This window comes from Gopherus evgoodei, chromosome 2 (genome assembly GCF_007399415.2).
Source record: "Gopherus evgoodei ecotype Sinaloan lineage chromosome 2, rGopEvg1_v1.p, whole genome shotgun sequence".
Classification (NCBI taxonomy): domain Eukaryota; kingdom Metazoa; phylum Chordata; order Testudines; family Testudinidae; genus Gopherus; species Gopherus evgoodei.
This window is the reverse complement of record NC_044323.1, coordinates 21,755,682-21,768,382: the sequence shown is the minus strand read 5'-3', so window position 1 is coordinate 21,768,382 and position 12,701 is coordinate 21,755,682. Positions and strand designations below refer to the sequence as shown.

Sequence of the window (12,701 nt, the reverse complement as noted above, 5' to 3'; positions counted from 1 at the left end):
CTTTATTTCCATTTAGTGTGTTCTTAATGCCTCGTTAAATGCTCTCACACAAAAGAGTGCAGAATTACTTTGTCTTAATAAAATGAAGAAATGAAGAAAGGCTAGGATCATTATTAAATTACAATGTATTATTTAATGGTCAACTTATCAGCAAAGTATTAGTATCTACCGCAGGGGTTCTCAAACTGGGGTAGGGACCCCTCAGGGGATCATGAGGTTATTACATGGGGGGGAGGGGGAGCTGTCAGCCTCCACCCCAAACCCTGCTTTTCCTCCAGCATTTATAATGGTGTTAAATATATAAAAATGTGTTTGTAATTTATAAGGGGATGGGGGGGTCACACTCACAGGCTTGCTATGTGAAAAGGTCACTAGTACAAAAGTTTGAGAACCACTGATCTACCAAAAGACAGGAAAAAAGTTAAAAAAAAAAAAAAAAAGAAGCCCATACCAGCCGCAAATGATATGCTTTCTAGGCAAGCAGAAACTGTTTAGCATGAATTAAAGTAGAGTATTGCCACTACAGCTATGAGTAAAGTGATAGCTTGTCTTTGCGCTTTTCCCTGCCTCCCATAGGTCTTCCACATTTAAAGTAGAGTTCTGTGCTGTGGGGTTCCATGTTTATGATCACAATCACTCAGTGATTTCCATATGATCACTTCACAAGCAAAAAGGATTTTTTTTGGTTTTACTTTTCCCTACCTCCCAGCCTTGAATACTCAGCCTGGTGACTGTGTGTTAGGTTGAGTTCTTACCTTCTCATGCATTTCACTGTCACCACTATGAAGATTTTACAGACTAAATTAAGCTCAGAGTTACATCTCTGTAACCTATAGGTCTGCAAATTATCACTTCAGTGACACCTGTGCAAAGCATGGTCTTTATAAGGTTTGCAAAGGTGCAACTGGCTGGGACTTAGCAAATAATACTCTTTGTGATGCACAAAAAGGAATAGAATCTAATTCATGCCATCTTAACTAGGCTGGCTCTGCAAAAGCTGATGGGTAAAAATTTATAAAATCTTATTTTGCTCACTGGACTATTGAGGGGTGACTCTGAATACACAAAGGGAGCAGAGCTGTCGAGTACAGAGGTACCATTTTTACTATTTACTTTTTAGAATTACACTTTGAAGGCCAAAACCCTTGCACTTTAAGGTTAAAATATGGATAGTATTTGATTGAGTCTCATTTTGCCTTTACGCCTTCTGAAATATATTGTCAGCCAACTATAGGCTCTTCTGTTATGGCAAGTGCATAACCTGCTCTTCTCAGGACTTGTACAATTCCCATTAATTCTTTCTTAAAATAAAGGGACCAAAGTTGGCTACAGTACTCCAACATGCATACCATTGTTTAACCAAATGGATATCCTTGGAGAATTGGGCTCACATCTTTTCATACACCTCTACCCCAACATAAAGCGACCCGATATAACACAAATTTGGATATAATGCGATAAAGCAGTGCTCGGGGGGGAGTGAGGCTGCGCACTTTGGCGGATCAAAGCAATTTCGATATAACACGGTTTCACCTATAATATGGTAAGATTTTCTGGCTCCTAAAGACAGCATTATATAGGGATAGAGGTGTACATCTCAGCAGCCTAAATACTATAGTTTTAATTGCTACTACATACTAAACATACATCTTTACTGTGCTATCCATATCAACACTTAAGCCTTTTTCCTCACATAACGCTGCAAACATGGGATGAAATTCACCACTGTGCAGAGAGCCAGCCCAAGGCTAGTCTAGCACTCATGTCATACCTAAGCCCTATGTTCAGGGCTTAAGTGGTGCGTAGGTCTTTTTCTAGCTTCTGTATGGAGTGAATTTCATCTTTAGAGCTCAACTCAAAATGCATTTATTTTGTCAATGTGCATTACCTTACATATCTCCATGTTTAATTTTACCTGCTATGAGACTACCCAATCTGTTTAAAGCCATCTCAACTGCTGTCTTACATAAAACATAACAGTTCTACTCCATGGAAACCTAAATGAGCATTAAAAGATAACTGTGAACTAGCTGCTGTCATTTCAAGGTTTTAAATAAGCAATAGAGTGCAATGTGTGGTGCTTCTAATGACACAGCATTTGAACAGACTGAAACTCATTAGGATACAATAAAATTCACTTGCCTAGCCTCGTCTCTCTCTCTATATCCCTTCCTAACATAGTCTTGAATTCATCATCAGCAGAAAATATCCCCCAATTATTATCAATATTTTTTCTTGCATTGGTCTGCAGGACAGATTTGTAAAGAGAATATATAAGATAAATGGGTTGTAGTCTGATACCTAAGGCTTTAATAAAAGACAGATATCTGGCTTTGCTGTTAATCACAAGTGGTGATGAAAACTACTGTACCATAATTAATTACCCAGTTTGGTCAGAATCTGTCCAATTCTCCCCAATTCCCTACACTGATTTATTTTAGCAAAAATCTTATTTGCAGTTTTGACATCTAAAATTCATTACTTTTGAGATTTTAAGTAATGAAAGCCAAGGAGCCAGCAAAATGGCTTTTTACTGTTTGTTTAGTCTCCTGGCTGTACAATTTTTAATCACCTCTTTAATAAACTAAATTATTATCAAGACTTTCCTTTTATTTTTCCATAAAGATTTGCCCTTCATCAGATATTTGTTGCTCATGCTCAGCTTGGAAGTCATGTTGGGAAAATGTGTCACTGAAAGTCTTCCTATCATTTAAAAAGCCATTATATATTCTTATGGTAACATGCAAAATTAGTACTTCTAAATACTCAATATATTTTTAGAGTAGTCCAACTCAAACTACTTAAAGCAAGAGGATGGATAATGTTAGATCTGGGGCCTGATTCTCAGTCATACTGAAACTCAATTAGATTGCTCTGGCAGTGCAAAGGAATAGGAGTAAATTATAATCACATCCATTTTAAAGACCCTTTCACATAGACAGCACAGTATAAAGGGGGTCTCAATGTCAATGAGAATCAGACCGGCGCTCTTTTAATCTCTCATTTTTTGAGGTGAGAAAACAATATGAATTTGTGAACTTCTGAAGCTGGAAGGGCCAGGCAGAGCACAGGGAGGCAGTACACTCTATAAGCCTTCCCACATGTCTGCTAGTGCAACCCTTTCCTGCCTGGCAACAGCCCTTCTGTTTAAGTACCAAGCTTCTCAAGAGCAGATTCTCATGGCCTGATCCAACTCCCACCTGAAGTTCAGGGGGAATCCCTACACTGGCTTCATTTGGAGTTGGATCAGGCCCTCAGTCGTGCCAATTTATGAAATTATTTTGCTGCCATACCACCTTGCCTTGTGATCCCATCAGACTGTAAAGAGTTGGCTTTGTAGTGCATATGTATATAGTGAATATATACGTAGGTAGGAAGAATCTAGTACAGGAGTTCTCATGTAGAAGATGCACATGCTCTGGGAGCTAAAGGACCGAGGTTCTAGCCTGGCTCCTTGCTTGTGTGTCCATGATTTATAGGTCACTTTTAAACATGGGACTTGAGTGTTTCGAAAATGCTGCTCTTTAATCTCCGAATTAGTTTATATTTGGAAAATGCTTTGGGACCCTTTGGAGTTAAAATTTAAGATCTGATGTGAGTAGGGCACACATGGCAGTGGGCTGGGAGTCAGGGCTCCTGAGATCTCTTTCCAGCTCTGTCACTGATTTGGCAAGTCCCTTAACTCTGAATTATACTTAAGGCTTAGAGTTTGCCATGGAGGTCATGGATTCCGTGACTTTCCAGGATCTCTGTGACTTCTGCACCAGCTGGTGTGGCTGGCGCAGGCCACTGCCCTCCTCCCTGCCCCCAGCAGCAGCAGGAGTTTGGGTTTGCGTTTGGGGGGGCGGCTCAGGGCTAGGGTGCAGGAGGGAATAAGGGCTCTGAGCGGCGCTTAACTTGGGGAAGTACTCCCCGGAAGCAGTAGCATGTCCCTCCCGCTCAGCTCCTAGCTGTGTACGCTGTCTCTGCCCGCAGGAACTGCCCCTGCAGCTCCCATTAGCAGTGATTCCCAGCCAATGAGAGCTGCGGAGCCAATGCTTGGGGCGGGGCCAGTGCGTGGAGCTAGGATCTGTGGGAGGGACACATCGCTGCTTCCAGGGAGCCAAGAGGAGCTGGATAGGGAGCCTGCCCCTACATAGAGAATGCATTCCCTACCCTGTGAGCCAGGCAGTTACCTTTTAAACTCATGAAAATTCTTCTCTTCCATGATGCCCACAATAAATGAAACAATAATATTCTCCATTTTGGTTCTTCACCTCTCTTATTTTATATTAAACAAAATAATGTTGAGTGACCACCATAATCTGCACAAATTAAACCTGAGTAACTGAATCATTGTATTGCTGTAACCATCATCCTTCTGTGCCTCTAACCTTCTGCACTTTACTCCCTCCACTCATACTATGTCTATGGATAGATTGTTAACAATGAGGACACTATCTTTCTATATATTCCATGAACTGCTTCACACTACAGAGCACTAGAATATATAGACTATAGATCACCCTAGTCTTTAGTATCTTAACCTCTCTGTGCTCATTACCCTGTATAAAGATGCTTACCTACCTCACTGAGCTGCTGCAACTCATAATTGTTTGAAAGCCCTTCGATGAAAGATACAAATTATAATGATGAGCTGAACAAGAATGCACTAGGATCTAGATGAAGCCAAATCTCGCCCCAGGGTAGGTGTGTGGTTGTGAAAATGGGACATGTTACTTACTGCCTTGAACCAGCCTGCCTTTCCCTCTTCTTTTTTTTCTTAAGAAAATCTTGAAAGGACATGGTCACAGTTGGTAACACTCAAAGGCTGACCTGTTTTTATTTCTGTTTATGAAGTCCATGTAAGTCTTTGCATGCATCAATTTTTCCAAAACAAATGATTCAGTACTTTTTCTGGTATTTTTTTTTTTTTAGTTACCCTAATAGGTGCCAAACTAACAGTGGAAAATGAAATTCTTCCGTTTATTCACCCAACAGGAAGCAACACCACTGCAATCTTCCCATATCCTCCACTGACTCACCATTCTTCTTTTACCATGTCCTGGAGGGACCATTTTGATACAGGTGAAAGGCTATCTGATCTTCACATTAATTTGATAGGTAATAACAGCGAAACTAGCTATCTACCAGAAACTGGGCTGAGAGCACCAACATAAAGCAATGATTAGTCAGCAGTCCGTGACTATTGCCAGTCACTACCAATCTGGACTGTATTTGAACCTATGCCTGACTCTGTATCCTCTTACCAATGCTGAAAGCTATGCAATATTACCCCAAATATTCACACTGGTCCTTTAAAAACCAAGGGGCCAGAAGCTCAGCACTCAATGGAAAGAAAACAAATTTGAGAGCCAAGCTTCCAAGGAGCTGTAATAAACATTGTGGAGTGAAAAATATTTTAAAATTATGAAAAATCCTTCACAGTGTCCTTTGTAAAATGTTTCTGGAGCAAACAGGTGGGCAAAATAAATCTACATTGGGTGACTGAAGTATCAGACCCAGAAACTGTGTGATGAACAGTCCAAAGACTCGGTGACCTGGGCAGCATTACATGGGAAACCTTTTAATAAGAATGAAGTGTTCTTAGATTATTTGTCCAATATATTTTGTTTCAAAACACACTTTCCTGTCTCCTTTCTAAAGCGCTGTGAGAGCTTTGGATGTGAAAGATTCTGTGCAATGGCATTAGAATGAAATATTATTAGACATGCATATTTTTTGTCGCAGCTAATATTTTTCTTGAATTTACGGCTGACAATGCAAAGTAAATCCCTCCGCCCTTTCACAAGATAGTTAAGCTCTGTTATGTCCTTTTGACATCAGCTAGGGCACTCTAAACTATTATGATTTTGAGGATGATCTCTCTCTCTCTGTGTCTCTTTTAAAGTAAAATTAGAATAGAGTGTCACCAGATGTGTGATACTGGACAGCAATTCAATCGCCCTCTTGCCTTCAGAGTCTGGGGAGGACCCACTAGTCCACTGTGCAGAATTGAGGTGGGTGGGAAGCAAGTCTGGTTAAGCAGAAAGCAAGCAAGCAAGTAGTGCTGTTGAGGGGGGGAATTGGTATTCGTACTATGAAATGGAAGTCTTTTGGGAAAGAGGTTGATAGTCACCTGTGGCCAGTGAGTGAGCTGCAAGGTCTCAGGGTCAGAAAATGAATGAATCACAAAGGCCAATAAATGTGGTCTAAAGGAGATAAAAAATGGACCAGTAGGCACAAGTGCACATCACTCATGGAAGAGAGGATGAGTTTCAATATATTTTCTTCAAGGTAAATGTTTGTTTAAAATCCTCAGCATAAACTAATGGAATTCAAGATTCCAGGATGAAAGTAAAATGTACCTCAAAACCGGCTGCCCCATCTATTTGCATACATTGGATATCGAACTAGATCCTCTGATGCGACAGTGGTCATATCACAGCAGATGACAGGGGGAAGAAAATGGCGGTAAGTCATCTTTGTACTCTCCTGGTCCCCAGTTGTAACTTAAAACAACCTCAGTCTGGAGCGGAGTTTGGGATTTTGTCTAGTATATCTAAATTTAACTGCATCTGTGAGTTATGTGTGTGTTTGTTATGTGATTTAAAAGATCTATTTGAAAATTCCAAGGATTGTAGAATTGCTCTGGGTTGCATTCCCCTGAGTGGTGAAATTAAATGCTAAGTAATGCAGAATATATTGTCCTCTACAGGCAAATGCCACACAAGTGCCATTTTTGGGATCCACTCTGTATGTTCATATGGAAAGTATTAACATGCTTTTATTTTTTATTACTCTTACTCATCTTTTCCTCCCGCTTCCTTTCTTTCCATTTCACTCTCTTATTTGTGCTGACTTGGTTACCTTACACTTTCAGAAGCCCACAGCTCTCAGTCTGCCCTGACTCAATGAATCAGAAAGTGCTACTTTTTACAATTAGCATCCAGATGATCGTCAAGTCACAAGTAAGAGAAATGTGCTTGACTTTTAAAAGAAGCAACCCTAATAACTATGTGGCCTCCAACAGCTTCTCTGCAGCATAAAGAGAGTGGGCACCCACATCTCTGCAGCAGAGACCATCTCAGGGTTGGCTCACTGTACAAGATCTGGTTCCAAACATACATCTAGGGAATCTAATCTTGCTTTCAGAATCCCAGTGCCACAAAACAAGTAGTAATGTTAAATGCTTTCTGCACCAGTAGTTCCTCTTTTAAGAATTCAGATGTAGTTTTCCCTCTGCTTAATTACGGCTCAGAATGTGCCCTTTGCCCCACTCTTTGAGTGTATGCAGGAATACTAACAGTAAGGGGCTGCAGCTGGCTAATTCAAGGCCAGGTGCCAACGAACAATAGCATGGCTTGGCTGTTTAGGTTTGCCTAATGGCATGTAGACAACATCCCTGCCCATTCCTGTAGTACACATAAAAACTACTCTCCTCCCACCATGCTCAAAAGGACAAAACCTTGAAAAGAAAAGTAATATGTAGAAGCTATGGGTGAAATCCTGGCCCTACTGAAGCCAATGGGAACACTGTCCCTTGTCTTCCGAAGGGTCAGGATTTCATTCCACATTTTTGAAAGCTGCTCTAGTATGCCTCTGGTTTTTATAATGTATAATTTTATTCCAATAAAGTAAAAGCCTTAATAACATGATCATTAAACTGCAAACATTCGCATTATGGTTCAGAAAAAATGCACTATATTTAAAATGACTATCAATAAAATAAATAGCATCTTGAACAGTATTTTATATGCTCATTTCCATAATAAACTGAATCACACATTACACTCATACATACATACTTTTCTACATACACTCCAACACAGTATACTGTAGGCATTCATATAAATAAATAAAGGTTAATGGGGAAAAATAGAATTATGATATCTACCTAAATACCTACCTGACTATTTCATTTGGTCTTTCCCAAAAGATATAGTTTTCATTTCCATTCCCTCTTCCCACAGATCATTTATCAACAATAGCAGAAGCTACCTCAGGATCTGATAGAAGTGGACAGGGTGCAATTCAAAATATTTAATGGGCACAAAAGGGGCAGTATCGAAGATATAAAAGTTTTGTCTAAATACAGGGAAATCTTTCTATAAGGAGTTCCCAGGAAGTATATGGATTATATACTTCACAGTAAGATGTTTACACAGAATGAATTTACTCCTCAGGGCTGAAAACCACATTAGCATTCAGAAATACAAGAAAAGCTTATAGTGAGGAAGCATTATATTTGTCTGTTTAAGCGTTACGCAAACTTCCTTCAAAGGATCTTCAAAAAGGTAGTCATCTATATGCACAGTGTTTTGGAATGTTTGCACAGGCACACTATGTATGTATCATTGTTTTGATAGGCAATACTTAATCCATTAACCTGGCCAGACCATCTGTGCCACCTTAAATCAAACTATTAATGAATATCAATCCTCTAATCAGCACATTAAAGCTCATAGGTACTCACCCTGCAAACTGGGCACTGCCAGTGACTACTGCTGTCTCTAAGCCTGAACTCATCAGACAAACACTTGGAATGATACACACGAAAACACAGGTCACATATCAACACCTCTCCAGGCAAATGGCATTCAAAACAATACCAGTCATGATTTTCTGTTTCCCAGTCCTACAAAAAATACAAAATAATTTGGTATGATATTGTCATTATCTGCAGCAACTAAGAACAAAATTGATACTTCTTAAAGTCCAGCAGCAGTTAGTCATTATAAACATTTAAAGAAGTGTACTGTACCTCATTTGTGTTTAAAAACCAGGAATAAAAACCTATATACTAAAAGAACTTCATTAATGTAACACACTATTCTTAAACATAATATGAATACTAGCCTTTATTTCTTTTAATGTCTGGTTAGTAACACAAACCCAAATATGAGCTATGTCTCAAACTATACATTAAAAATCTCCACAATAAAATTTTTTTTTTTGGTTCTAGTCTTATATGATATAACCTATTAACCTTTTATTTAGGATACTTAATTGTTAGACTACCCAAACAAACATTTGTGCTTAGCACTGGACCTTAACAAATTGCAGATCAGTGTTCTCTTTTCCCTTTCCAAAGACGTGCTGTATTTTCTAACATAAATTACTGAAGTGTGGTGCTTAAAAGTCTTCTACACTATTAGAAATGACAAGTTTTCAGTTCTAAAGTGTGAATTACAAAGCATAAATAAAATGATGAACCTATTAGTTAAATAAAAATGTCTGACGAGCCATCCCCATACAATTCAGAAAGAAAAAAGTTTTATCTGCAGTGCTGGACATTACTAGGATTATTTCTGGAGTACTGCCTGGAAGACAAAAATGTGATTCTACTGATATACAGATTTGTTTTGATACATTCTTCCTTGAAAATGTAGCCTCAAGTGCCAAATTCTGACCTCTGATACATGTGTGTAATCCTCACTGACGTCAATGAGAGGAGCATACATGTGACACAATCCAGAATTTATCCCCAGGAGTCTACAATACTAAAACAGACAGAATTTCTAGTGGTCCCCATTAAATGTTTACATTTGCCAATGTTATCTGAAATGCACAGTTTCCCCTATACTTAGAACAGAAAATAACTTCCAAAGCTCAGATATCACTCTGATTCCCTTCAATGGCAAACACTGCACTTTTCAATTGATTTTCATTTCTTTGAAAGAATTACTCTGATTAACTCCGACCAAATGATTTTTACCCTCATCTTGTGGAGGTGATGCTAGTATTGCCCATCAACTGTTGGAAAAGACGTTCTCACCACATCTAGTCCGACCAAGGCTGGTCCAGAGTCCTGAGAATCCTCACTTCATTTCTCCATGCCTGGGAACTACTGTCACTTTAGTCCTTGCATGTGAGTGACCTCCTCCAACACAGCATCTCCACTGTTGCTGAGTAGGAGATGTTTATACAGCACGTGGCAGTTATCATTTCCTTGTCCCTGAAGAATTACTGTATTGTCTCCATGACCCACCTGAGTAGAAAACACCCTTGGACGCAATGGTGATCCCAAACCCAGGTCTCCTACACCTCAGAACACAGTATTAATGCCAAAATAACAGGACAGTAGCTTTTTTAACCTTCATCAAATTCTCTTTGAACTCAGAACCTTGGGGATGAAAATATTAATATGTTGTCCATATCTGTAGCTCAGGATGTAATAAGACTTCTGTCTTTTTTACTCACTGGATCTAATTTTCAAAATGTGTGGACCTCAGCTCTGATAAATTAGATTTTGTTATGATGTCTACACACAGTATACTCACTATACCAAGCCCCTCCCAGTAAAGCACAATAACAATATACTTCAGAGTATTTGATTTGCTACTATACTAACAAAGAGATATCAAAATGAAATATCAATTTGGGTACATTTTCCATTCCCTATAATACTATTCCTCTTTATGTAACTTTGCAAAACTTCATCCATAACAAGAAGGCCAGCTAAGGAAGAGAGAGAATTAGCTTTTGATCAAAGATTTTCCTAAATAAAAATCAAGATGACTCCAGTCCATTTGCTGTGGCTACTGATAGGAAAGTACTTTACCACAGGATTAGGTAGTTCACAATATTGAAAGAACTAAATACTTTAGTATATTCCAGATGTGCCATTTATGTGGAAATATACTGCCAGTTGAATGCAAGGTTTTATGACCAGGGTCAAATAAACTTGCCGGGAATAAAAAGGATATGGCCAAGCCAAAAATCATGTATGACCTTAAATAAAACAGCGGCAAATGGTAGAATTCCGACTACAGGGTTTTAAAAACAAATCTCTCTGTACTTTTTTAGAAGGTATTTTCAGTTAATTGAAGTACATAAGGTGCATGTATATATAAAATAAAACTCATTTTTATATACAGGATTCATTATTTTAAAAACAAATACATAAAAGGCAAAATGTCCTTTGTGAAAAATATACTATTGGCTTCAACAGTTAAGTTACACATAAATTCTCCTCTAACAGCGGTGAAACCTCATTTTCTTCAGTTGATTTGCATGGCAGTAAATGGAAGCAGATTCTGGCCCCCAACATATTTCCCTTGCAGGAAACTAGAGTTATTTAAATAAAGTCTGACGGCCAATGTTCTTGTCACAACAGGTACAAGTTCTTAACATAGAGCCAAGAACAAACATAGCTTACTCTGCAATTACAAAGTTAACCACCAGGTGTCATCACCCACTACGAAAATGACTGATTAAAGGGCCACCACTGCAAGTATACATCTTCAAGTTTAACACGTGAGTAACCAATAAATGAAACTGTAAGTACACAGTACTAGCTAAAACTCAGATCTGGAAGTGATAAGGATGATGATGGTGTGATAAATAAAATAACTCTAAAAATAAGATGCAGTAATCTAAACTATCCTAATGAAAGAGAATGTACCAGAAAATAACAGAAAATAGAATTTAAGACCACATAGTGCAAAAGTTGTTCACCTTGTTTTTTGCTGTTGTCCGGGAGAAAGGCTGCATACTGTAGGCCTTTCAAAATAAAAAAACAAAACATCTTGGTATCTATACTGTAATCCATCTTATAATCAGGATACATACAGTCTAGAAGTAATTCAAACATGGTGATGGGGAAATCATATAGTCACTTCTACCATCTGTTTGCACACATTTCCTTCTATAAATTTTGCATACTACCTTATCTACTAGCATTTTCATCACATTTTAGTGTGCTACCAAAAACTGTCTCATGCACTTATACTACTTTAGGGAAAAAAAACAAAAACAGAAAAGAAAACAAAACATAAAACCCCCAAACCCAGCAGCATGTAACCTCTGACATCTCCAAAAATGTTAGAGGAACTAAAGTGAACACTCAGATATGAAAACCAAATGGGCATGGGGAAAAACATGGCTGTCACATCATATAATTTACTGTACTGGTGTAAATTCTTTGGCAAATTAGGGAAATGCCGTATTTTCTGTGTATTATCGGCAGTTGTACTGTTGCTTTACAAATAACATTCATAATCCTTTTGATCTGCTTATGAAATATAAGATGATACAAATTCATGGGGACTACTTGGAATGAACCAGGACTCCACTGCAAGTACACAATTTGCCAATATTTTTTTTCTAATAAGTAGCAAGGGAAACCTCCTGGGTCATTGCACTAACAGAAAAAAGGAATCCCCATCCAGCAGCTGTCCCACTGCTCAAGTTCACTGTTTACTGGCACCCAGTGACTGGCCACTGCCCCCAAGAGGGAGCTGATTTGGCAGTAAAGTTACATAGCTTAGATATAACATAACATATGCTCATTTTATTCAGCTGTTCCTTGACTTGTAGATGCATGCATTAGCAGGACAGCAAATGTATATTTGCAGGCGGTATTTAACAGGCAAAGATCATATTGTGCTATGCAGAACTGGATGGGATGGTGTGGTGTTCTGATACTCTCTTGCATTGATATTTTATATTAAAATAAACTGAATTCTACATCATAAAGGTGACTTTGCATTGAAGTCAAAGGACTTGAGTGTGCTCAGCACCTTGAAGGGAGGCAATCCCAGCAACATGCAGAATTTGGCACAAGGGCCAATCAACGAGTGGATTTACTTTCACATGTTCTGTCTTACTTAGGCTTTGGTGTCTTTCTTAATGCAAATACCTAAATTTACACCTGAACCCCAGAAAAATAACATGGGACAAAAATGTCAGGCTATCCAGAACATTTGACATTTTAAATA

At 38.6% G+C, this 12,701-nt stretch overlaps 1 protein-coding gene across 6 annotated transcripts in view; it reads right to left on the bottom strand.

The window, feature by feature from the left end:
• Positions 1-12,701, bottom strand: part of ZMYND11 (zinc finger MYND-type containing 11) — a 96,395-nt gene that overhangs the window by 24,555 nt on the left and 59,139 nt on the right. For 4 of the 6 annotated variants that reach the window (XM_030550121.1, XM_030550123.1, XM_030550124.1 and 1 more), the window contains 2 exons: positions 11,440-11,484; positions 8,456-8,617 (listed from right to left, as the gene is read on the bottom strand). The exons of 1 other annotated variant lie outside the window; for it this stretch is intronic. In XM_030550121.1, coding sequence (XP_030405981.1) covers positions 8,456-8,617; positions 11,440-11,484 — 207 coding nt within the window. The remainder of the gene's footprint in view (positions 1-8,455; positions 8,618-11,439; positions 11,485-12,701) is intronic. One more of the 6 variants, XM_030550126.1, reaches the window with a different exon arrangement.